General features: G+C 35.4%; 1 protein-coding gene across 12 annotated transcripts; it reads left to right on the top strand.

Moving 5' to 3' along the window:
* Window positions 1–27,089, top strand: PWWP3B (PWWP domain containing 3B). Of its 12 annotated transcripts, none has more exons than XM_079124508.1 (9): window positions 330–460; window positions 2,957–3,141; window positions 5,537–5,565; window positions 6,833–6,937; window positions 7,633–7,726; window positions 9,301–9,486; window positions 19,632–19,764; window positions 22,028–22,193; window positions 23,184–27,089. In XM_079124508.1, exon 9 carries the CDS (start codon window positions 23,396–23,398, stop codon window positions 25,475–25,477), a length of 2,082 nt encoding a protein of 693 aa, XP_078980634.1. In that variant the 5' UTR covers window positions 330–460; window positions 2,957–3,141; window positions 5,537–5,565; window positions 6,833–6,937; window positions 7,633–7,726; window positions 9,301–9,486; window positions 19,632–19,764; window positions 22,028–22,193; window positions 23,184–23,395; the 3' UTR covers window positions 25,478–27,089. The 12 variants fall into 12 exon arrangements, with proteins under 12 accessions (XP_078980630.1, XP_078980628.1, XP_078980623.1 ...); XM_079124498.1 differs by having other exon boundaries at window positions 6,810–6,937; XM_079124505.1 differs by having other exon boundaries at window positions 6,664–6,937.

Here is a 27,089-nt window from a genome sequence, read left to right as displayed (position 1 = left end):
GTCTCTATGATACAAGTAAGATATATGCTACCTCGTTTTCTTTTTTTTCCCCCTAGGAAATCACTCGCTCTAGGGGGTCTGAATTGATATTGAGCAGACATATGTCGTGATTTCACTTTAAAGTTCGTTTTAAGCAACATTTCTTTCTTTTAACTGTGTTTTGGTTTGACTTAATGACTCTCCTGGCTCTAAATGAGGGAACGACCTCCCGCTTTTCCCATCACAGGGAGGGGGCGGAGCATCTTCCAGCAGCTTGGAAGCAAGCTGCGCCTGGCCAGTCGTGGGGGAGGAGCCGCGTTACATGCAGGGTTCGCAGGCTTCCGTTGAAGAGAAGGAGCTTGGAGGTAATGGCTGTCGTAAAAGCTGGTTATTTTCAGAGACTTCTAGAAGATTTGGTGTAAAGGTGAAAAAAGAAGAGAGTGTTGATGTGGCGTAATGGGAAAGGAGAGTCGTTTTTTGTGTGAGTCGTTGATTCTGTGACGGAATCAATACCTTGTGTGAGTCGTTATTTCTGTGAGGGAATTAATATCTGGATTTTGTATTCCTTCAAATATTTTAAAAGTCCACAGTGGGGGAGGTGGTGATCAGATTACACCTGCGGGGGGGAAATTTTTTCACGCGGTTGCCAAACCTAACTTTTGAAGAAGGCTTTTTATGTTTCAGTTAAAAACCAGTACTGGCTGAGGTAAACGATGAAACAAAACTTGGGAAATTGATTTTCCTTATTTTGAAAAACCAGTTATGATGATCCTGAGTGAAAAAGAAGGTGTTTTCTGGAGATGTTTTGTGTTTTATACGTCTTTGATCGTGTTGCTTGTATTTCCAACAAATCGTATTGTTTTGTCGGAGTTTGTATAGTGATCTGAAGTAACGTAGAATTGCGCAGTTTCAAGTACCTCTGAGAATTGGGAGTTCGGTTATTTGTTCAGGGGATACGCAGTGTTTTAAAAGAGTTGTTGGTTTAATGATGTGCAAAAGGTGATCTTTGTCTACATCTCTACCTCTCAAGAGAATGATATGTTCCTATTTGTATGATATTATAAAACATACCTGAGAGACCATAAAACAATAGATACATCTGAATATATTAAAGAAAACTATATCCAGTAATCAAGGATGTCTAGTAATAAAGGATATCAAGGGGGGTGAGAATAAATTTTCTCCTTCTTTCTTCATTATTTCACTAAGCATGTAGTATCTGTATCAGCATATAAAACCTGCAGTGAGCATTTAAAATCGGTGTGGGGGGGCTACCTTCTCCAAAATGGTGTGAATTTATGAAAACATGAAAAGATGTTAAAATATGTAATTGAATAAAGAAATGCAAACAGTGTGTTCAAATATGTATGTGATGAAGGAAAAAAATCAAAGGGGTTAAGTTCAAATGTAAGTAGTGTACAACAGGGGCTGGAGTACTGATGAAGTATATTTTCTTATTTATATTTTATGACCTTACAGACTCTTTGTGTGTATCAGTGGAGCTGCAAAGGGAATAATAAATCATGTTAAAATATTTGAAGAGATACCCACAAGCATTCCATTGTGTTAAGATGAAGTTTGTTTTTTCTATTGATCAGAGAAGGCTAGTTACCTGGTTGGTGTTCTTTTCTTACAATTTAAATTAGACGACTCATTCAAGCAGAAGCTATTCGTCTATATACTCTTGAGAAATAATTCAGAAAAATTTTAAAGCATACTGTGAAATAGTCATGTAGAACAGTTCACTCATAATGTCGAATACTACTTACCTATAAAAAGAAAGAACTATATCTAAATGCAATGAAAAAACATATCCAGTGTATATTTTTAAAAACAAATTGCAGAATGGCCTGCATCATACAATCCCAGCTTTTTCAAAAAGGAATATGTATGCAATAGTATACTGCATGCAAGTGAAACCTGGAAATATGTATGCTACTTTTAAAATTGTAAATATAAGTGGAGTTGGAGACACATAGCATTTTAAGCTAATTTCTTCATTTTTAAAAAACAAACTTGAATCATTTTCATTGTGAGAAAATGAGATAAAGTTTAGAAATATGGAAAAATTATTCTAAAGTAATTCACAAAAATATAATGAAGAAAATAGTATTGATATTGAAAGATGATCAAATTATTATTGGAAGAATAAAAGTTCTGGTTTCAAAAACCGTGCACATGTATAAGTATCAGTAGGAAAAATATACAAATACATAGAGTTTCAATACATATTTTGACCATCATTGTAGGGATTTGCTTTTGTTTTTGGAAATTCAAGAGATGAAGAAAGATATGAAATGTGCATGAGAGGTTTTGTAATGACAAATACTGAAATTATGACTTCATGATCCTATTTTTGTATAACACATGCTTCCAACTCTTAAGCTGAATGAAAAATTCTAGAAGCCTGAGAAGACTGCTGTCTAGATGACTATAGTTCCCTTCCCCAGGACCTGAGAGTCTGCAGTTCTGGTTCTGGTCACGAGATGGTGCTTGCCAGGTTTCCTAAACTTTCTCCAGGCAACCATTTTTATGGAATGGATAAACAAATCTATGAAATATATTTTGTTTTAGCCTACTATGAGACAGCTTGTAGAGTGTGATTGAAAAATATTTTGAAAATGATTTGTGTGTACAAGAAAAAACTCCATGTGAGGACCGATGTGAGGATTCACACATATGAAATATTAAAAGTAGCTACACAGAATTTTGCTCATAGTAGTCACAAAGCAGTTTTCACTTCTTTCTGTCATGTCTCCAACTCCTGATTTTCCTGAGGGAGATGATTTCAGCATGAATCTAATAATAAATAAGTAAGAGAATTTTCACACATTAGAACAGCACAAAGGAAAATAAACATGACATCTACATCAGGGATTCTGTGTTTCAGAATGACTACCTGTTAGGGTTTGGGAGGGGAATTTCTTTATACTTTTTCCATTTTATTGGTTTGATTCCCTGTCTTTCTTTTGGACAGTCTAGGTTGATATCAGAGGTGTACACAAATTGGACAATCTGCATGTGAAGCCAGTTAAGCCCCAGGAAAGCAGTGCAGCAACAGAAGTGCCCAGCAGGGTGAAAGCTCTGCTGGGCAAGCAGTTGGAGTGAGAATCAGGCAGTTGGATCATAGGACCAGACCAACTAGGATCCACGTGACAGAGGGTAAGTCTCTTCCCATTTCCTGAAACTGCATGGTTAAAACATTTTGAGATCATGAGGGATAATTTATTTTGCTTCCTGCTTTGCAGTTGTATAATATTACTTTTGTGTGAGTGTATGTGGTGCTAGGAATCAAACACAGGGCCTTGCACATATTAGCAAGTGTTGTACCACTAAGCCGTACTCCCAGCCCACAGTTATAGCATTTTAATTTTTAAATTTCATTTCATATTTCAATTATGCCTGTTTGATAATTTGAGGTACAATTCATTTGACTTCCCGTTCTGTAGCCACAATGTTTGTAATTAAAAGTTATAACTTATCATTTTGAGAATGTATTAAACCACTATGAAGAAATCATGCAAAAGGCTATTCAGTTGTCTTCTTCAGGTTCCAGCTCATGGCCTGGCTCTCAGAACCTTAACAACTCTGCTAGATTGTCATCACCAAATACTAGATAGCATAGTTACAAAGATTTCCTCAGACCTTCTTAAAGTCTTAAAACCTTCTAGATAGACAACTGTGTACTCCCTAGAATAATATTTGCAATGGTTTAACACATTTAATTATTTCCCAGCAACTATCACAAACCTCTGATTCCTAAGGTCATGCTTTTACTGAAATTGTTGGTGTTGAATGCCACTGTCTGGTTTCCTGGAACAAACCGGGAAGCAGTAGCAGCTTACAAAACATTAAATCCTGCATTACTTACGATAACTCAGAGAGATCCAAAAGGGTCTGATTACCCAGGAACACAAATAACATTCCTAATTGTCAAAGACCCTCCTATACATATTCTCTTTTTCTTATACAAGAGAAAAAAATAAACATAGGGTATAGAGTTTGTGTTGCATCGTACTTACCTGTTTTTGTTTCTGGCCCTCAAAATATGTTCTGTGTCTCAACCTCTTTTGTCAATACAATTTATTCTTCTGACTTGTATCTTATCTCCACTCCCCATTGTTGGTCAGCCTTCTTTCTGCATAGCCAAGTAAAATTTTTATCTTATCTCTTTTTTGCCATGTTTTAATCTAGTCCAGTTATCATTCACTGAAAAAACTTTATTCAAACTACTTTGTGAAGTTTCAGGGGGGATAATAAAAATGCTACAGCAAGTAAGAACCATTAACTACCCTAAATGCCCTAAAGTAAGATGTCTTCAAAAATACTGCTTTCTAGAAAACCGGGTAGCTACAGCTTTTTATTACCATATCATTAAATGTAGTTTAATATTTGATATTTTCATAACCTAGGTTAATATCAGAGATGCACATTACCTATGAAACTTTGTACCCATGCATTTTTGAACTAGAATGTAGAGATGATGAACTAAATACTTGTCAAGGATTTGAGAGTTTTCTTTCGACTGAGCTAATAAGGGTTTTAAACCCACAACTGTCTGACTTCTTGCCTGTTTAAAAATGTCAAAAACGTAACCCTGTCATAATGCCTCCATGACAAACTCTTAAAGGCTAAACCTTGTATCCTGCCAACAGAAATCCATATTTCACCAAAGAACCCTTGATGTTCTTTTTAGAGTGGTTATAGAAAAATGTCCCAGCCTGACCCTTCTGTTACAGAACTCTGGGAAAATGATGGCTTCTTCTTTCTTTAGAGTCCCCAATGCAAATAGTTCTTTTTTTCCTATCTGTTCACTACAGGAAGAGCTATGTCATAATACAACTGTTTCTCTAAACTGAATGGTTAGGATGTGGTAGATGTGTTTGCCTATGATCATATGGGGTTGTTCAAAAATTTTAGAATTTATGTTCCGAAATTTAGCATAACATTTTCTTAAGAGACGTAAACCTCAGAATCATTATCCACCATCAGTGTATAAGTTCTAGCACTTCCTAGGAAGTAAACTCAAAATTAAAGGAATAAAAACCTAAATATCTGTCTTAATCTCTTGAGGATTTTGTGAATAAGCTCAACAAAAGATAGAAATACAGTTTCCCATATTGACAATTATAAACAACAAAGCACAGGAACAAGGAATTGCCAGTTGTTAATAAGGGTGAAATGAAATGGGCACTTTACGGCATGAAAAAGGATTTTCAATGCCTGTCCAGGAATAGGCATATAAAGGCATGTAAAGGAAGTTACTGCCAAGACCAAGCAACACAAAAAAGACATGTCATAACTGTTCTAAGGCCAAGTGAATGCTGTCATGCAGATATACTCAGTGCAGATGCATAGTGTACCAAAATATTTTTAAATTTGTGTGAGAATGTAAGAGATGGAAAGAGTTCATGAATAAGTATGGTAAGCTATTGAAGTTGGTTGTAGTTCATCATGTGTTCACCAGCAGGAACATGAAATTAATCCACACTCTGGGGGTATATTCACCAATTTCATCACAATCTGAAAATAAATAACTTTATCTTTGATTCTGCAGAAGAGACAAGATTCCAAGCCCAGGAGACGGTGAGTATTGATGGAGAAAGTGAACATCCTTATGTTTGGGGGTCAGGTAGACTTTGGCTCTGATTTTATCTTGCCTTCTTCCCAACTTTGTTGTCTTGGGCATGAGTATGAAAATGTCCATTTTCTTGCTAACTGTTCACTATGTCATTTTTTGCTTCTTTTCAGTCAAACTAAGTAGAAAAATGACATCTCAGTTCTGTTTACATTTGCATCTCTGATTATTAGGGAAAGTGAATATCTTTTATATATTGGTCAGTTTTAATTTCTATTTTGAATTTTGTGAAGCCCTAATAAACAGCACCTCCTTTTCTCCACTGAACAAATTGATGTAAAGAAAATGGAATTGTAGATGGCAGTCAAAATGTCAGCTTTAGTACAAGGGGAAAGTTAAGTTGTAGGGCATTGACTATTGTAAAAATCAATTGGGCTGTATAACAGAACCCCTAATATAAGCACCTCTAACCAAACAGATTCCAGGCTTGCAAATATACAAGAAGGACAGATATGCCTGTAGTTACATTGATTATCTTGCTCACAAGAAAGTAAATAGAATTGTTCCCTCAGAGTATTTTAGATTCTCTTTTTGTTCTTTGCCCATTTTTACTTTGCTATTTATTAGTTATATGTAAGAACTACTTTAGAATAGTGATATTTTTGCATTGAGAACAGTCTTATCAAACTGTTCTGTTTTCAACATTGTTTTATCCTAGCTTTTTTTTTTTGCAATTTCAGTATTTAGATATATACCTCATTAAAGATTTTTAGTTGATTTTTTTATATCTAGAATTGATTGTAGTTGATAAATCTATGAACTTCCTGAAGGATGAATAGAAAGACCTGAATAAAAAAAGAGCATGACCCACAACCAAAAGAATTAACAGTTTAGAGAATTAATTCTCCACAAAATAATATATTAATTTATTGCAATCACAAATAGGACCTAGTGGGTCTTTTAAATGGAGCTTAACCAGCTATATCTTAAAAATCATTTGTAGAAATTTGGTGCTAAAAAGTCAGAAAATATATAAAAGATATTCTTTGCTGGTCTTTATTATATGATAAAGACATTTCTACCTCTTGTTTTTGTTTTTGTTTTAGGAAATCACCCACCCTTGTGGTTTGAATGTAAATTACAGAGACACGTGTTGCCATTCCGCTTTCAAGTGCCTTAAAAATGAACATTTTTCCCTTTAAGTGAATTTCAGTTTAACTTGGAGATTCTCTTCCCTCTAATTGAGGGAAAGGCCCCCTGCTTTCCCCATCACAGGAGGGGGCGGAGCCTTCTCCAAGCAGCTGGGAAGTGAGCTGTGCCTGGCCAGTCTTGGGGGAGGGGCTGCATTTCAGGAGACTGCAGCTGACAAGAAGCTTCAAGGTAATGGCTGTCTTTAAGCTAGTTATTTTCTGGGAATTTCTTCGGGCCTTGGTTTTAAGGTGAAAAATATTAGAGATTATTTCCTGGGAGAGGTGGGAATGAAACACGGTTTTGGCCAAATTGCTGTTTCTGGCACAGAATTAATCCTCTGGAATTTTTGTTTCTCCCGATATTTTTAAAGTCCACAGTGTGGGAATAGGTGATCAGATTACAGCTTCTAAAATTAAGACTTCAGTGAGACATACCGTTCACGTTAATTTTTTACATGGCATTCCATGTTTCTATCTTCACTACAGATTTTATTATATTTTTAAACATTTATATTCTACCCAAAAATGATAGAAATATGTAAACATTTAAAATGAATGACACATACAAACACAAATATAAACGTGCATGTATATAGAAAGAGATTCAGATATGCTGTTGAGTGATAACCCTTGTAAAAATCTGCATTTTTATTGGGGGTCTGTGGTGTTAACAGTCAACATCTCTTGGGGTTCAGATTGCTCAATTTTAAAAATGTATTTTAATTGGTTTTAGTGGTTTTGGAATTGCTTTCTTTCCATGATCATTTTTATAATTAGAAGAGCAAAATTTTGCTGAAACAACATACCCATTTTGTGTCAGACACAAATATTCACAGATACACACACATGTTCTCCTTTCTGACTCCTGTTTTCTTTTACCATTAGTGGAATTTTTCCTGGACCTGGTCTAACAGGTATTCTGGTTGCTGTTTCAAGTCCTGCCGGTGTCCTCACTGCAAGTCATCCTTTCAGGTCACAGGTACAGCTGTGGTCAGCAAGAATCATTTTTTCTACATCATCTAAGTTTAAAAGTGAGATTGAAAAAGGATTTGGTTTATTTCTATTAGCAGTTTTAAAAGTTATTATGTGGCAGGATATTTCCACTTAGTGAAATGTTACATAGCTAACAAATGAAAATATGAACTTCTAGTGATTCAAAAAGATGACTGTTACGTAGTATTATGTGAAATGAATTGAATTTCAGAATGGCAAGCAGCATTGTATGTCATTAAGGAGAAAAGACTATGTTAATAAAGACTATATATAAGCAAATCAGAAAAAAAAAAATAAAAGGCGCAGCTTGCGAGGCTGAGGCAGGAAGATGGCAAGTTCAAAGCCAGCCTCAGCAACTTAGCAAGACCCTGTTTCAAAACTTTTAAAATGTCCCAGGATATGGGCCAGTGGTTAAGTGTCCCTGGGTTCAACCCCGGTACTGTACACACACACACACACACACATACATAGTGCTCATGCAAGTATGCACACACAGGCAACTTACTTATGGAAATACCTGTGTAGTTGAGGAGACAGGAGAAGTTTTATTATCTCTGTTTTAAAATGATCTTTAATATATATTTAGTCATTTTCCAACAATAAACAGAAAAAAAGATTGAGATAAAGTGCTTCAAGGTTGGGGGAAATTACATTTGAACTGATTCATTGAAGAATCATATTGAAAATACTACTATGGGAAAATGTTCAAACTGTGAGCTAAGCAGGGTAAAAAACTGGATTGAAATGATGTGCATTAATGTTTATATTTAATGAAAAATGTGGAAAGATATACAAGAAATAATAGTGTTATCTTTCTCAAAGTATACTTTCTTTTTATATATCTTTCTCATATTTTCAATTTTCAGTGAGCATGCAAAGTTTCTTTTTTTCAATAAGACCATTGGAAGTGAAGATATTTGGATTCTGTTTTTGTGTAATGCATAACAAAGCTCTAATTTGAGCATGGTATATTCTAGAAGCCTGAGAAAGCTGCTGGCTAGCAGGATGTAATTCCCACCCTTCTCCAACAAGGACGTGGTAGTAACACTTCTGGTTTTGGTCACAAGATGGCGCTTACCAGATAGCCTAAATTTTCTCCACAAACAACTATTTTTATGAAAGTGAGCAAACAGAGCAATGAAACATATTTTGTATTAGTGGACAATGAGCATGTAGAGTGTGATTGAAATTCCATTGAAAAATTTGTGTGTGTCTGAGAGACAAAGCCCCACCCAAGGATTCAAACAGAAAACAACAACAAAAACTTTTTCATAAAGTATGGTGATAGTAGACATAAGGCAGTTGTTATTTCCCTTCTTTTCTGTCTTTACCTCATAATTTTCCAAATAGAGATGTTTTCAGCATAACATAACTGTGTCAGTGAGAGCATTTCATATTATAAGAACATGAGGGAAAAATAGACATAACATCTACATCAGGGATAGGATTTCACTATGTCCCTGCCTTTTAGAATGACATACCTGCTAGTGTTTTGGTAGAGAAATTTCCTTACACCTTTTCCATTCTATTGCCTTGATTCCTTGTCTTCCTGTTGGACAGCTGAGGTTAATATCAGAGTTGCATAAGACCTGGGCAATCTGCATATGATACCAGTTGAACCCCAGAAAGGCAGTACAGCCACAGAAGTGCCCAGAAGGGTGAAGATAGTGTTGGACAAGCAGTTGGAGTGAGAACCAAGACAGCTGGATCAGAGGACCAGACCCATCACAATCCACGTGACAGAGAGTAAGACTATTCCCCATTTTATAAAACATTTTATATTAAAAACATATTGAGATTATGGAATAAAATGTATTTTGTTTCTGACTTGGTACGATAACATTTTAAATTAAAAACTATACATTCTAGTGTTGGTGTTCAACATGCAATGCTGCAACTTCTGATTTTTCAGCTTTATAATTGGTACAAAAACCATTGATATTCAGTAGAATCCATACTTTGAATTTTGAATTTGGATACTTTCCCAGGCTTGCAGTGCAAACAACATACTTTCTTGATGCTGGGCAGCAGTCATGATCCGCAGCTCCCAGTCAGTCATGGGGCCATGAGGTAAAACAATCAGTGCTCTATAGGCGACTGTGTTAACAGTGTTTTCTGTATATTATTTTGTGTTTTCATATCATATCATGTCTACAGAACACATTAAATATATTTTCCACTATGATATTTTCAACTTATGATGGGTTTACTGGAACACAGCCCCATCAAAAGTTGAGGAACATGGGTATGCTAAGTCCCTATAAAGAAATTAAACAAGGGACTTGGGCTATGGCTTGGTGGCAAAGTGCTTTTCTAGCATGTGTGAGGCACTGGATTCGATCCTTAGCACCACAAATAAACAAGTACAATAAAGGCATGCTGCCCATCTACACCTACCAAAAAAAACTTAAAAATAAATTAAACAATTATTCATAATGTTGGCTACTTATGTGAGAGTTGCATGTCCCAGCCAACTACCTGACATTCAATAAGTCCTTGACAACAATGAGACAATATGTAGCCATGACAGCCATCCAGAATCTCTCACTTCTTAATTAAGTTATTGTGCTGTTACCTGGGTCAGTCTAGGAGACACAGACCCAAGTATCTGTGTCTGGCTGTCTCAAGTAGGCAGAGCAGCACTGGCAACTTAGAGAAGTTAAAATAGGATTCCCCTAGAATAAACTTTTTTTTATTAGTTGTTGATGAACCATTACTTATTTTTATGTAGTGCTGAGAATCAAACCCAGTGCCTCACACATGCTAGGCAAGCACTCTTAACACTGAGCCATAAACCCAGTCCCCTAGAATAAACTTTGAGAAGACTCATAGTACCAAAATACTCAGTAGTGGAAATGGTGTCCCTGATGTACTTTCCAACTGTCCTTCATCACTTCCCATCCAACCACAACATACACACTTATTCCCTTTAGGTAATAGCTATACTCAGGGACACATACTGGGACATAATACAACTGCTTCTCTTATTTTGAATTAAATATTTTCTAAAACCACAATATGTTTCTTGGTCTTATGCCATGTATTTATTCATCCTTTAAGCATGCCACCTTCTCCATTTTCATTGTCCACTTTTCTTCTCCTCTGACAGAAAATATTCCTTTGCTTATTCTCTTTTTTTTAACTGGGAATCCTTCAGTATAATTTCCGAAGTTATTTATTCAAGCTTATTTGTGAGTTTTCAGAAGCATATGAATAAGCCACAGAAAGAAGAAACTATTAAGTAGCCCTGCGGCAATAGAAGTCCATAACAGCAGTGCATTTCTGGTTAAACCAGGCATTCAAACACAGACCAGTGACATATAGAGTTTTCTAGATGATGAAGAGTTCACTGATTAATTTCTGGTCTGTATCCAGATGTGCCAATGAATTATGCCCATATTCTGATCTTCTGTGTTCATTTTGAACTTCTTTTTTCTTTTTCCCCTTCCTTTCTACATCCATATCTACCTCTTCTACACACTTAGATTTTTCACTAAGCTTTTTTTTAATTTATTTTTATTGTACACAAATGGGATACATACTATTTCTCTGTACATGAAGTAAAGGCATACCATTTGTGTAGTCATACTTTTACATAGGATAATAGTGTTTGATTCATTTTCACTAAGCTTTTAAAAAATTATTTTAACCTTACAATATATTTTGATATCTGGTAGCACCAATTGTCTTTCAGTCCACAAATAAAGTTAGAGCTGGCTCTCAAATCCATGTCTCTATATCTGTTTGAGAACTTGAAACATAGCAATCTTGCCATAATGGTTGCTTGACAAACTCTGAAGTTTAGACTAAAATTTGATCTGTAATAATATATCTTATCTCCTCATGAAAGAAAGTGATGAACTCCATTAATCAGAGTGGTGATGGGAGTAATTTTCATCCTGCTTGAATGTTTTCCTGTAGGTATCTCAGAGGTGGGCAAGATTTGATGATAGTACTCATTTTTTCTTTAAATTTATCAAGGCAGGTATGAGAAAAGTCTTTCTCATTGCTTGTTATTGCCAGGAAGAACACTATGTTTGGACACCCAGAGTATAATAGAGCTTTGTATATGCTCAGACATGATGGGATTTTAAGGTCCTCATAAACCTTTCTTTAATTTTATTGCTTTAAAAACTTTCCCATTTCATCATCCTGAGTATTAACTCCTAGTACTTTTATCTATTGGCACTCTAATTTTTACCATTGCCTACAGAATACAAAGCTCCAAACATGGGAACTTTTTCCCCTTGAGATGTCTAAGTCACTGGTTGGTTATTTTTCTTTGTTTATTTGTTTTGTTTTTCTTTTATACCTTCTCTATCATACGTTTGGTCAGAGATAATGCATTCCTTTTGACACTAGTAATGATTCATTCTCTGGCTTGCCTTTTTCTGCACTTGGAATACTCATCCTTTGTAAGCTTTTATTTTCCTGATATTCTTTCTCTTCAGGTAGACTGATATTCACCCAGTGAACATTAATAAGATTGAACTGTGTTTACAGCCAATTTGTTGTTTGTGTATGTCTCTGCCTTAAGTGTCATTGAATATTTTGCATATCTGTTAAATGTCTAAGAGTTCTTGCTTTACCAATGCCTGTGGCCCCTGCATGATGTTTGTGAATGTTCTGACTATATTTAATGCACTAAATACTGACAGTTATTCTATAACCAGTTTGTCTCTTGTGTTCCTTTCAGCTTCTGTTTTTCATTGGGGACTTATTTAAATTTCTATCAACAAATTAAAGAATTTAGCTTCTGTTCTCTGTTTCCTTCCTTCTTATGTTCCTCCTTCCTTTGCTGCGATTCATATAGTTGAGTGCCATGTGAGAACTTCAGTGTCCTTAAGAGCTCTGCCATAGGGGATAAATCTCATAAGCTATAGGATGTTAATATCATCAGGTTTCCTAAAAAGTGTCATGTGCTAGCCAACCACTCATGAAAAATTATAATGAAAATATGAACTTACAGGAAATTATACAACCATATCAAAAATCATGTAGGTGTCTTAGATGCCTCCACTTCACTTTAAAGCAAATTCAAAAGTAGAAGTTAATAAAATTTGAAGAGATTGAAGTAATTTGAATTTGTAATATATTCTTTCTGTATTCCAGGGAATATTTTACACATACCTTATGGTACCCACAACCTTCTTTGGCAGTCTTTGATTCAGAGTAAAAATCAAAATATCTGTATGTATCCACATTCCTTTCACAGTAAAATATAAAGTCTTTTATATAGGTCATATTCTAATTGGGTGCCTTTTTAAGACTCAAGTTTATTGAGGTATAACTTATAGAGTTAAATTTATTGGTTTATTCCATGTACAGTTTAATGAGTTTTGACAGTCATGTAACTACTAATACAATCAAGAGAATATTTCCTGAACTCAAAAAATGTTCCTTCCTGCCCCACTGTAGTCAGTACCCTCTCTCTACTCCAATTCCTGACAACCACTGATCTGATTTTTTTCCCAACTTTTTTATTTTCCAGGATGTCATATATATGGAATCATAAATTATGTAGGCTTTTGCATCTGATTTTCTTCACTTTGTGTGTGTGTGTGTGTGTGTGTGTATGTGTGTGTTTACTCTTCACCCACACTATTGCATGTATCAGGAGCTTATTCCTAATGTAGCTGAGAAGTATGAATGTTCCACAATTTGTGTATCCGTTTACCAGTAGATTTATCGTTTTTGGTGATTGTGATTAAAGGTTTTAAACATTCCAAACCAGATCTTTGTGTGTAGCTAATTTTTCATTTCTTTTGGGTAAATACCTAGTAGTGGGATTCTGGATGAAATGGTACATATATATTTCACTACATTAATAACTGCCAAATTGTTTTCTAATGTGGCAGTTTTGCATTTTCACATTTCCACTAGAAATTTATAAGAATTTTAGTTGCTCTGCATCATTTCCAGAAGTTGATACTGTCAGGTTTTCTTTTTTTCTTTAGTATTAGCTGTTCTTAATATTGGTGTTATAAAGTATTCTGGAGATTGTTCCTTCCTTTCCTCACTTCTTTATTATCTGGCTTGCATAACTTAAATTATTTGTTTTTCAAGTAGAGCCTGGAGTGCCAGAGGTTATTTCTTCATGATTTTCCACCCTAAATTTTCAGTCGTTCCTTCACACCTGTGCCACCAGAGAAGGGTCTGTCTTCATCCTCTTGCCCATTTGTCAGCAATAGGCTGCTGAGAGTGTTAGGTTCTAGGCTCATGGTGAGGACTAGAGTGTTTTCTCTCGTCCTTTCTAGCCTCAACTTTATAGAGGCCTGTTCACCTGGACCTTGAGAATGGGGTCTATCTTGGCATCTGTCTTCTCCCCATGGCAACTAACCTCGGATTTGTATCTTTTGAAAGATATACTTTCTTGTCTCTGCCTCAGCAATAGCGGACCACTGCTGTTCATTCTTGTAAGATCCTGGGCCCAAGAGGATTTCCTGCTGCTCCTTGAGGGCAGAGGATTTTTGCTTCTGCTTCTCCCCCGCAGCAATGGATGTCTGCTTTTGTCCTAGGGATGGGAAAGTTTCCTGTTATTTCCCTCCCCAGGCAGATGAGTTTGTCTCCACTCCTCCCTCAGAAGCACTAGATTTTTGCCTGGGTCCAGGAGAAAGTTTGCTTTCTCCCCAGCTGGCTTAACACTTTAGCTCTCTGCAGAAAGGTTTGAATTTAAGTGTTTAAGGCTATATATCTGTCTTTCCACAACAACAGCTTATGTCTTGCAAACTAAATCAGTGGACACTTGAGAGAATGTTTTGATGTTTGACCAAGGGGACCACAGCTACTCATATGCACTTGACCAAAGAATGGACCTCCTCTATTGGGAAAGGTTGTCCTCTATCAGAGGCACAGGTTCAGGAGGGATGTCCGTGAATCAGTGAGGGAGGATGGTTCCTGCCTACCCAACCACATCAGCCATATCAACATTGGTGATCAGTGAGGTGACAGATGTGACAACCAGATCACCCTCATATCTACCAGGGGAGTCTTTAGGTTTCTTGTTTTTTTTTTCCCTACGTTTGAGTTTCTGGTTAAAGAACATAAGAACCTGGCAGTAAGTGAATAAGCATTGGGGACTTCAGATATTCCAAACTGAAAAAACTAGTTCATGCTTTATCTCTACAAATTCACCAAAATTTCAAGTGATTTCCTTTTATCTACTTGTATGGCAGCTACCTTTGTCTCCAATTCTCTGGCAAAGATGAAAGATGTCCTGCTTCTCTTTAAAAGGGCTGGTTACTCTTTGGTATTAAGTTTAAGTTTTCTGATATGCTGAAGGAAAGTTATGATTTTGTAATTTATCTAGAGATTTATCATTATTAAGTTATGAATGAGATTTTGTTATGCCTTTTTATATACCAAATGACAGTGGGACTGATGATTTTCAATAGCGTATACTTGGGTGTTATCTTTGTTTCAATAAATATGATTTAGGAAAAATCAGATGATCTGTAAAGTGTGTATATATAAAGGGTTTTATATAATGGTTATTATTACAAATTTCTAATTAATTTTTTTATTTGAATTATATTAAACTCATACTTAAAAGTATTATATACTATACTCAAACTTTTTTGTATACAATTTTAGGGATTTTAACATATGTTTAGGTTAATATAAACATATCACAATCAGAAGACAAAAGAATTTCCTCACCTCATAACCTCCTTGTGCTGTCCTTCTATAGCTACACCCTCCCGACTGGTAAACCAGGGATTGTTAATCTTTCACTGTTGCTGTACTTTTATCATTTTTTTTTCTGGTACCAGGGATTGAATTCAAGGGCATTCCACCACTGAGCCACATCCCCAGCCCTATTTTTTATTTTTTATTTGGAGACAGGGTCTCCCTGAGTTGCTTAGAACCTTGCTTTTGCTGAGGCTGGCTTTGAACTCACAGTCCTCCTGCCTCAGTCTACTGAGCCACTGGGATTACCAGCATGCACCACCATAGCCAGCTACTTTTATCATTTTTAAAATGTCATGTAAATGCAGTCATATAGGATTGTGGCAGGCAAGCTTTAGGTGACCCACCCTCTTGTATAATCTCTTCCATTAGAGTATGGATAGAACCTGTGCCTTGCTTCTAATTAATAGAATATCACAAAGATGATATAATGTGTAATACTATTTGTTCCATTTATTGTTAAGCTATATTAAACTCTGTAATACCTGAATGTATAGAGAAATAGGAGATAATGAGAGAAAGGGAGGAGGGAGACAGGTTAGGCAGAGTCAGGGACAGCATTCTCTTTTAAGTTACAGTGACTCCTGGCATATAACTATTTTAAATACATGAGTTCCTTCACCCATTCATTTCACACACATTTACAGGGCATTTTCCATTTACAATGAGGCAGATGCAATGTAACTTAGTGATTAAGAGCGTGGATCCTGGAGTCAAAGCACCTGGGATGTCAAAGTATTTGCCATATGCCAAATACTCTCTGGACATCCTTGTAAAAATTCATCAATCTCTTCAATGCCTCATCTACAAAAAGAGGATACTCATAATACCCACTATTTTGTTCCATTTTGTGCTGCTATAATATTTGAGAATGTATAATATATACACAATAGCCATTTGTTCAGGTAACAGTTTTGGAGGCTGGAAGGTCTGTGACTAAAGAAGTGCATCTGGTAATGACCTTGCCATGTCATTGCATGGCAGATAGTATCACATGGTGAGAGAGTATACAGAAAATGGAGAAGGGAGCCAAACTCATGCTTTTATCATCAATCCACACCCACAATTACTAACCCACTCCTGTAGTAATGGAATCAATATATAGCCCTTATGACTTGATTATCTCTTAAAGGCTCCACATCTATACTCTTACATTGGGGATTGTTTATAACACATGGACATGGGGGGAATGCATTCAAACTGTAATACTGATCTGACAAGATTTTGTGAGAATCAAGTTGGTTGACTATTAGAGTACATGGCAGAGTACCTGGCATATGGTAAGAAAACATTATTATTTTTAATATTACTGTTGTTATAATATTAAGAATCACTTACGGGGCTATCCTCCATTAAATAACCATATGATTATTAAATTAAATCATATATCAATCAAGTGCTGAGAGTAGAACCCAGAATATAAAATCTTATAGGTATTAGGTTTTATATCTCAATATTATATATCTTTATTATTATAATATTAGTAATATTAGCAATTATTATTGGTTGTAATTCTTTCCCAACTCCTTCTATAAAAGTTAAATATAAAATATTAAACATGGAATTGATCTTTAACTTTTTCTGAAAATCACCTTTCCTGCAATATGGAAAATGAAAATAACAAATCCAAGAAAGTATTGTTTTAAATTTAATGACCATATTTTGTGTGTGTTTGGGTTTTTCTGAGAACAAAAATATATGAAGCATTATATCTCTTCATTTAAATAAACCCAGTGGATCTCTACATCATGTACACCCACAAAACTGGGATCCCAATTAGAATAAGATGTAATTCATGTTTGTATAAATAAACCATATAATATTCTACTGTCATGTATAATTCAAAACAACAAAAATTAAAAAATAAATAAACTCATATTCACATTCCCCAATAATCCTCTTTAAATTACATAGAAATACTTAGAAAGGATTAATTCTGCAATAAGAATGACTTGTTTGTGGTGATTATAAGATCAAGTACTTCATTCTACCATTAGAAATAGACTGGAAAACACAGTGACTTAATGTAGAAGTTCATGGTTCCACTAAGTCCTGATTGAAATGAGGCGGTCCCATTATTCAGGAGCTCAAGATCATCCATCCCTAGTGAGTAACATCCTTTTTAAAGACACTTCTTGGTTCGGAATGATTTCCTTACTGTATCTATCATGAGCAATTTCTAGTAACCAAGAAAAAGGGAATATGAAAAAAATCAAATAAAATTTAAAAAATATAAAATAAAATTTAAAAAATATTTAGCCCCTTTTGCTTGTACCTCCTCTAGAATATAATTTTCACAGCAATTTTTGTTTGTATTTGTCAACAAGAAATTCCATCATGTGGCCATGGCTTGCAGTGAGAAAGCCTGGGAAAAGTAATATTTTAGGAGCTCATACTACCGCCTAGAATATAACTGGAGTTCTGCTCATGAGAAAAAATGCAAAAGTGGATATTAAGTGGGCAACTAGCAGTTTATGGGCAATTTATTATAAATATTACATTATATTTATACATGAATAGAGCATTCAACAGATAACAAATATATAGAGAAATTTCTAAGAGAAAACATCCTGTGGCACAGAAAATGCTATCTATTAACCAAACTGTTATATTTTCTTCCTGGGAAGACAGGGACAGTATATTCCCCAGTCTTTAAGGCAGTTAGTCCTACATTCCTGAGTTCTGACTAGTGGACTGTGGTCAGCAGTGATATTTGCCAGACTTGTCCCTTCAAACCATTCACGAGATTCTCCATCCTCTCTCTTTTGACTGCTAGCCAGTTGCAAAGAATGCACTGAAGGACTTCAAGGCCCAAGAAGATGGTAGAGCCATAGGGTGGAAAATAATTGGGTACCTAGTGACTACTTGGAACAGTCACCTCTGGCCACTTGATTGCATACATTGAACTTTGACATCAGCAAAATACACATTTTGGTGATTTATCCTCTGAAATGTAAGAGTTGTTTACAATTACGTACTCTAATTGTTAGAGCCAAAAAATATACCAGTCTAGGACTCACCTTCATTAATTCATTTCTATTTATTGTTCTAACATTAATATTTATATAAATGTGGATTTTTAAACTGTAATTATAATAAATATGAGTAACACTGTATTATATGACACAAAAGCCAAATAGAACACTTCATTCCTCAAATTATCAATGTTACTTAAAATTTGAATTTCTAATCTAAATCAGAAATCTACATTTAATGCAGGAGAATCTTGATGAATAGAATGCATAAAATGTATTTCAGACATAGAAACAGATAAACACATGTAAATTTAAACAAAATTAATTCACCTCACATTGAAATGCCCAAATGAAAAACAACAACACAATAAAAGGATGAATTCCCAGTTATTAGGAAATATAAAATGGGTGTTTTCCTGCCAAACCAATGATGTTCAAACTCTTGTCAAAAATAAACATGTAGCTGGACGCCGTGGTGTGCACCTGTATTCCCAGAGACTTGGGAGGCTGAGGCAGGAGGATGGCAAGTTCAAAACCAGCGAGGCACTAAGCAACTCAGTGACACCCTGTCACTAAATAAAATACAAAATATGGCTGGGGATGTTTCTCAGTGGCCTAGTGCTCCTGAGTTCAATCCTTGGTGCCCCCACAAAAAAAAAATTCAATGGTAGAGCACTTGCCTAGCTAGCATGTGCGAGGCACTGGATTCAGTCCTCAGCATTGCATTTAAAAAATAAAACAAAGGTATTGTGTCCGTCTAAACGAAAAAAAAAAAATTAAGTGAACATGTATGTGAAGAATTTGCTGAAACCTCCCTGAAGGATTCAAGAAGAGAATTAAGTAAAAGGAGAGACATAACATGTCATGAACACAGGGAAAAAAAAGTTGTCAGTTCTCTCATAAATGACGAACAGTTTTAATGCAGTCCCTATCAATATCCTTAGCAGTCTTGTTAAGTGCAGTTTGACAAAGCTGGGTTTTAAATTCACCTGTAGTAGTAAGATGCTAGAAAAAGCAAGAAAAATGTAAAGAATATTTAACTGGGTTATTATCATACGATAAACCGATTTGCTGCCTCTTTTCTATGAGAAATCACCCACTGTAAGCATTCAAATGGAAATTAAACAGACACTTGTTGCCATTTCGCTTTAAAGTTCTTTAAAAAGGAACATTTCCATACTTCAACATTTAAGCAGTTTCTCTTGGCGTTTCTGTCCTCTGATTCAGGGAGGGGCCTTCTGCTCTTCATCTCAGCCAGTGGGTGGAGCCTTCGGTGAGCAGCTTGGCAGTGAGCTGTGCCTGGTCAGTCTTGGGGGAGGAGCTGCATTTCTCCAGGCTGCAGCTGACAAGAAGCTTCAAGGTAATGGCTGTCTTAAATTTAATTATTTTCCAGTGACTTCTGAGGGCCCTAGAGTATAGATGTGAAAAATAGGGATGATGGTCTTGGAGTGGTAGGAATGAAATGTGGTTTTGAGATAATTACAGGCATTTTGAAGGAATTAGTCCTCTGGAATTTTTGTATCTCCCAATGCTTTATAAGTCCACAGTGGGAGAAGGGGTGATCAGATTACAGCCTCTAAATTAAGGCTTCACTCAGTGCAGTGTGGCTGGTCATCCTAATTTATTGACTTAGCATTCCATGTGCATATTGCCAGACATTATGTTACTGTTTGAAGTTTTAAACATTTATTGATTTACAGAAAAATTTTACTGTCAAATATTTTGACAGCATGGATGGAAATACTTTTGTAAATTGATTGATACATAAGGCGACTGTGTGTCATATATACATGAGCAATGGAAAGGGGATCAAATATATAGTTGAGTGAAGATACTTGCATATAATATGCATATGTATATGTGTATTTACATATATATATTTATATATATACATACATACACACGGGTGATTAGAAAGAAATTTGGGAGAAAATAAACTCTTTTAACCTGGGTCATCAGGTTACTATTTAAATAGTATTTTATAACCTATTTTCATATTTTGAGAATGGATTTTTTCATGATTATTTTTATAATCATGAAATAAAAATTAAGCTAGAACATCATATCCATTTTGTTTCAGACACATAAACATTCATAGACACACACACAACATGCTCCCATAATCCCCTGCCTTTTGCCAGTAGTGGAAATTTTCCTGGACCTGATCAAATGGATAGCCTGATTGCAGTGTTGACAATATTCCTGTGTTTATCCTCCTTGCAGTTCATTATTTCAGGCCACAGATGCAGTTATGGTCAACAAGAATAATTTTCATGTATCACCTAACTTTAAGAGTGAGACAGATTATTTGGTTTATTTATATATGCAGTTTAAAATATTATATGGCATTGTATATACACATATTGGAATATTATGTATTTGGTATATATAAACATGAACCTCTATATGTGATTTGAAAATTCCTGACATATAGCATAAGATAAAAAAATATAGAGTAACATATATCATATGAGCTCCCTTAAGAATAAATACATTTGCTAGTTGAATGTGTATTTGTTATTGTAATCTATGTAACCAAATCCAGAATTGCATATCTGCCAAATTACTAATGGGATTATTTGTATAGTTGGAGAGACAGAGTTGGCTAAACTGTTCTCTATTTTAAAAATTAATAATGTATTTGTTTTGTTTTCACATCTTCATGGAAATATTGAGCTGAAATATTGCAGACCTGGGAAAACCTCACTTAAAATAATTTATAAAACATCATGTGGAAATATTTATGTAGAATGATGTTCAAGCCATGCTCTTAAGTGAGGTCTAAAGCTAGTTTGAAATGATAACATATTCATCTATATATGTAAAATAATTCTAGAATGATACATAGAGTATAGTCATAGTGGTTGTTTGTATAGCATTGTACTTTCTTTGGTGTGTGTGTTTTTGCATCTTTTCAATTTTAAGTGTTTGTCAGTGTTTTTATAATAAGAAAAATTGTGGTTAAAGACATGTATTCCTGTTATAATCCCATACAACAGAACCCTTAATTTAGAATAGAGAATTCTTAGAAGTGCAAGCAGGCTCCTGGCTGGCTAGAGTAGTTCCCATCCTCCTCCCATAAGAAAGATCTGGTAGTGATTGAGGTCCTGCCTACACATTGTGGGCTGGCTGCAGTTCTGGTTCTGATCACAAGATGTCACTTGCCAAACAACCTAAATTTTCTCCAGGCAACCATTTTTATGAAGTAGGAAAAAAGCAATGAAACTATTTTGTATTAATAGATTCTGAGGTAGCATGTTCAGCGTCATTGTGATTCCACTGAAAATTTTGTGTATCAAAAAGAAAGCTACATGATAACTATTGAGGACTCAAATAGAAAATCTATACTCTGACTTGTAGACACAGGTAATTACTACTTCCTTCTCTCCTATTCCCACCTCACACTTTTCCTGAGAGACATGGTTTCATCAGGAACCAAATAACATAAATGTATACTAAAGAACATTTCATATTATAAGAACGTGGCACCTACATTAGGGATAAGATTTACTTTGTCCTTGTGTTTCAGAATGATATGCTTTCTAGTGTTTTGATAGTGAAATTTCTTTACACCTTTTCCATTTTATTTCCTTGATTCCTTGTCTTCCTTTTGGACACTCTAGGTTAATATCAGAGGTTCATGAGACCTGGGCAATCTGCATGTGATTCCATTTGAACCCCAGAAAGGAAGTACAACCACAGAAGGTGCCCACAGAAGGCTGTGCTGGACAAACAGTTGGAGTAAGAATCAAGACAGCTGGATCACAGGACCATAATTATTGTGCCAGGGTAAGACTATTCCCATTTCATGAAACATTTTACATTAAACACTTATTGAGATCATGAAGGACATTTTCCTTCCTGCTTTGCAGCTGTACAATTTAAATTCAAAAACATTTCATATTAAAATCACATTCAGTTGAGAATCTGGGGTATAATTCAACTTGTTCCCTGTTCTCTAGCCATAACATTTGTAATTAACATAACTTAAAAAGTTTGAACTTCTCATCCTGAGAACATCATGTATTGACCACTATTCAGGCATCTACCCAAGTTTCCAGACAATGGTCTGGCTCTCAAATCTTTGAAACTACTATGTTCCATAACTGTCCATAGCAGCCATTCTGAGCCTCTGCCTTCTACTTATGCTTTTTAGAAGATCATTGTATTGTGTGGATGCAGGATGGTATAGACCCTGTTATCTTTGTCTGGATGCTTTGATAGAACAGAAAAGCACTTACAACTTAGAAATTATAATGTTGTGTTTGGCTAGCACGCTCGTTCTCAAAAAGTTCCTCTTTGACATGTAGCATTGAAATCATTTGAGAACTTATTAGAAATATGAATTTTTGAATTTTTGAGTTCAACCCAGACCTTGTAATTAAGATTTTCAGAATGGTGCCTAGAAATCTAAGTCTTCCAGATGATTCTGAAGCATATTCAGTTTGGAGACCCACTGCCAGAGTTTTAATAGTAGAGGCATAAAAATATCAAAGTGTCTAATAATATAGATTCCCTGAAACACCACCACAAGCCCTTCCACTTCTGCCAACATGTATACTATACATGACTCCTTAATAAACATGTACAAGTTCTTGATTCTGATGTATGGTAAAATAATTTTCTAGTTCTTATTTCTCTTTAAGTTATGCTGCTTTTTTCTCTGTCTGATCCTTCATTGAGCAGTCTTCTCTCTAGTTTATTTCTTCTTGGTTTGTTCATATTCTATTTTGACAAAATAATTTTATTTGCTGATACTTTTCTTTTTCCCTATTTCAGTATCCTCCAGTATTGTCCTATTCAAACAACTTGTTCAAGCATCTTGGGGTAATTGTAGTGAAGACAAAACACAAGCTATAAACTCTTTGTAGTCCTAACACAAGGAACTTTGTTGAAAGTGTTGTTTTGTAGGACCTGTTTTTACAGTGACAAGGACAGCAAGTCACCTCAACTTCTGATAAGAACTCCTTGGCACACAAGTCTAATTCATAATGGAAGTTGAGTATGTCCTATGCAATTGGAAAGACCAGTTATGGCCAGCGAAAGTTTTGTCCAGATCTGATACTTCATCAGACAGTAAGAGAAAAAAGACAATTTCACTAGAAGTTCAAATACTCTCACTAGGTGAGAAGATTGAAGTGGACATCACAGAAACAAAGATCCTTGATAAATCTCAAGTTGAAGCCATTGCCTCCTCTCTAGTGGTACAGTCAGAGGATAGTGCCCCACCTCAAGAGGAAACAGCCTATGGAAGGTCACTAAAAGCGGCACTGGATATCCTGAATGAGGGAAAAACTTTGAGTCAAGCAAGCATTTCACATGAAGAAGAAACCACTGTGATGTCTGAAAATGACCCACAAAAGCTGTCTGATTCACCGCCTCGTAAAAAGTATCGGAGGCATGAAGGGGACTTACTGAAGTCTCTTGAGGAAAATGAAGACCCAACATCCCTGTTAATATCTTCAGAGAGTGGTAATTCCCTGCCTGATGATAAATCACAGGTTCACACAACTATTGATACTATTCCGAGTGAAATGGAAACAAAGTCATCAGAGAACCCCATCTCGTGCCAGACTTTCCCTTCACTTCCAGAAGATGATGATGACAAAGAGAAGAAAAAGATCGACATCTCAGCAATTTTATCTGTAAGTTCCACAGTCAAAGAAGAGGATGCATATGTTAAAGATGAAAAATTTGTTCCAGCTTTGTCATCAGATATTGGCACTATACCCAAAGCTTTGAAAGAAGAGGAAAAAGTCATCTGCTCAGAGACCCCTGCTGTTTCTTCTGAATGCTCTACCTTCTCAGAGAATATTGAGGATCCTGGAGAAGGTCCTTCAAATCCAAATCCATGCATAGATGCTACCCAGGAACAACCTGTGGAATCAGAGATGGGTGCTGCAACATCCCCTGCGAGTTGTTCAGGGGAATGCCAGGCTTCACTTAGTGCCTCTAACCCTGTCCTGGATTATTCACTTCTTGTGAATAATGAAAGAAGTTTTCAGAGATTGGATTTTGAGGAACTTGAGGAAGAAATTCAAGCTTCTGACAAGTCAGTACCTCCAAATCCTGGTAGTTCTTCTGCAGTAGATGATAACGAGGAAGATGAAGAACTCCCACGCTTCATTTTTCATTATGAGCCACGTTCATTTGAAACAGGAATGATAGTCTGGTTTAAATATCAAAAATACCCATTTTGGCCAGCAGTGGTAAAAAGCATCAGGCGTAAAGAGAGGAAAGCAAGTGTGCTTTTTGTTGAGGCAAACATAAATCCTGAGAAGAAAGGCATTAGGGTACCATTCAGAAGATTAAAAAAGTTTGACTGTAAAGAGAAACAAGCACTAGTGGATAAAGCCAGGGAGGAGTATAGTGAAAGTATCGACTGGTGCATTTCATTGATATGTGACTACAGAGTTAGAATAGGTTGTGGATCTTTTACAGGCTCTTTCCTTGAGTACTATGCTGCTGACATTAGTTATCCAATCAGGAAAGCAATCAAACAAGATACCTTCAGGAATCTATTTCCAAAGCTGCAGAGTGATGATACTGTGGAACAAATGGTCGTGACTTCTCAGACCAAGAAAATGGCCTTCCAGAAAATTCTCCCTGACCGGATGAAGGCTGCTCGGGACCGAGCCAACAAGAACCTAGTGGACTTTATTGTGAATGCAAAGGGAACAGAAAACCATCTTTTGGCCATTTTAAAAGGCACCAAAGCATCCAGATGGCTGAAATCATTTTTGAATGCAAACAGGTTCACACCCTGTATTGAAACATACTTTGAAGATGATGACCAGTTGGATGAGGTAGTGAAATATTTACAGGAAATCTACAAACAAATAGATGAAAGGATGCTGACTCGGATAAAACATGACAAAATTAAATTCATCCTGGAAGTTCTCCTGCCAGAAGCAATTATTTTTTCAATTTCTGCTGTTGATGGATTAGATTATGAAGCAGCTGAAGCAAAGTATCTAAAGGGGCCTTCTCTTGGCTGTAGGGAAAGAGAATTATTTGATTCAAAAATCATATTTGAAAAGAGACGGAAGCCTTTAACAAATGAAGCTCATTAAATACCCCAAGAGTCAAAATCATAACAGGGAGCTTTCACAGATATTAGTTTAAAAAAAAAATCCCTTTACAGTACTATCTACAATGTAAATATTTTCTGAAAAAGAAAGACTTTGGGCAACATACTCACTTTTCTTTTTAAGATCTCTAGGATCTGCAGATATTACTACATGTTTTTTTTTTCTTATGCTTCTTCAAAGTCAATGTCATCAACAGATTTCAGAAGTTTCACTTTCAAAAACATTTTAGAATGAATTATTCCTAAGTGATTTTTAAAAGAAAGTACTATTTGGTTTTATGACATTTTTGTCTATGCTGTATAGTTAAATACAGTGTATACAATCATTTTAATATTAAAGTTGCACTGGTGTTAGATATTAAGCAAGATAGTTAGAACAGAAGTGTTAAAGAAACATGATTATATTTTTTTGCTTAATTTTTATAAAATACTGGATTTTCTCTTAAAATAGTTGAATTATTTTTCCTGCCATGCCTATTTATTTTTGGAAAAAAGTATCTCTGAGACATAGAACCAAAGATAGATGATAGATAAGCTTTGCTGCATATTATAACTAACCACAGTTGCTTTTGCAAAACAACAGTCTAAAGTTAAAAAATAAAGTAAATGGATTATCTGCATGCAGTCTGTATTTGTGTGAATAACATCTCAGCATGCAGAAAATAATTTCAGCAGCCTTGAACAGGATATCCAAATCTATACTTCCATGAAATTCAATTTTGTAGAGTGTCTGTCCTTAAAATGAGTGAATAGTTTCTTAAAACAGACAGGTTTCTGGCTGTCTTCATAACTAACTAAGAGTGGATCTTTTTAATAGAGCTGTCTGACCACATGTAAAAGGCAGCTACAGTCATTGTATTCACAGTCTGGTCACTCCAGAGTCCAGACTTACTGCTTAAGAGCCCATGTAGTTTGATTCAAACCATATAGAAAGCAAGCACTGCATTCTTTCTAAGTCTTATTTCAAAATATGTAGTCATTTGTCTCAAATTAAGCAAACTTTAGCGTCCGGCTTATTTGTACAGAAGTTTTCATTGATTCCAGTACTAATATGTCAACTAGTAAGTCATTCCAAACTATCAGAAGGAGTAGATGGACCAAAACCTGGGAATTTGGAAATTGATCACAGAAAGAGCCTCCATTGGCTAAATATGGCAATTACCCAAATATGGTTAAATATCGACAATTGATAGGATGAAGCCGATGAATATATTCTAACTCAAAACCAGATTTTTATGAGACTACATCTAAGAAAAACTAGTTTATTATTTTAATAAAATTGTTACAGTAAGAAGTGCTGAAGACTTAATATGAACCTGTCTACAATTTTACATCTTAAAGTGAGATAGCTATTATCCTTGGGCTCTTGATATGTGTTCACATAGCTACATGTGTATGTAAAATTTTTAAAAGTTGGTATTTTGATTTGTAATAAAACCATTATATCCTTCACTTTGGATGGTCACTCCATACTCCAGATTATACAACTACATAAGTGGTGGGTTATTTTTTTTAATTTTTGCTTTTTATAGGTGCTGTCATTTTTAATGTTTGTTATAAGTTGTCATTCTGAATAAATGTTCATTTTCATGGTT

Source organism: Sciurus vulgaris (assembly GCF_902686455.1).
Source record: "Sciurus vulgaris genome assembly, chromosome: X".
NCBI classification, from domain to species: Eukaryota; Metazoa; Chordata; class Mammalia; order Rodentia; family Sciuridae; genus Sciurus; species Sciurus vulgaris.
Note: the sequence above shows the minus strand (reverse complement) of the source record. Positions and strands in the feature narration are given on the sequence as shown.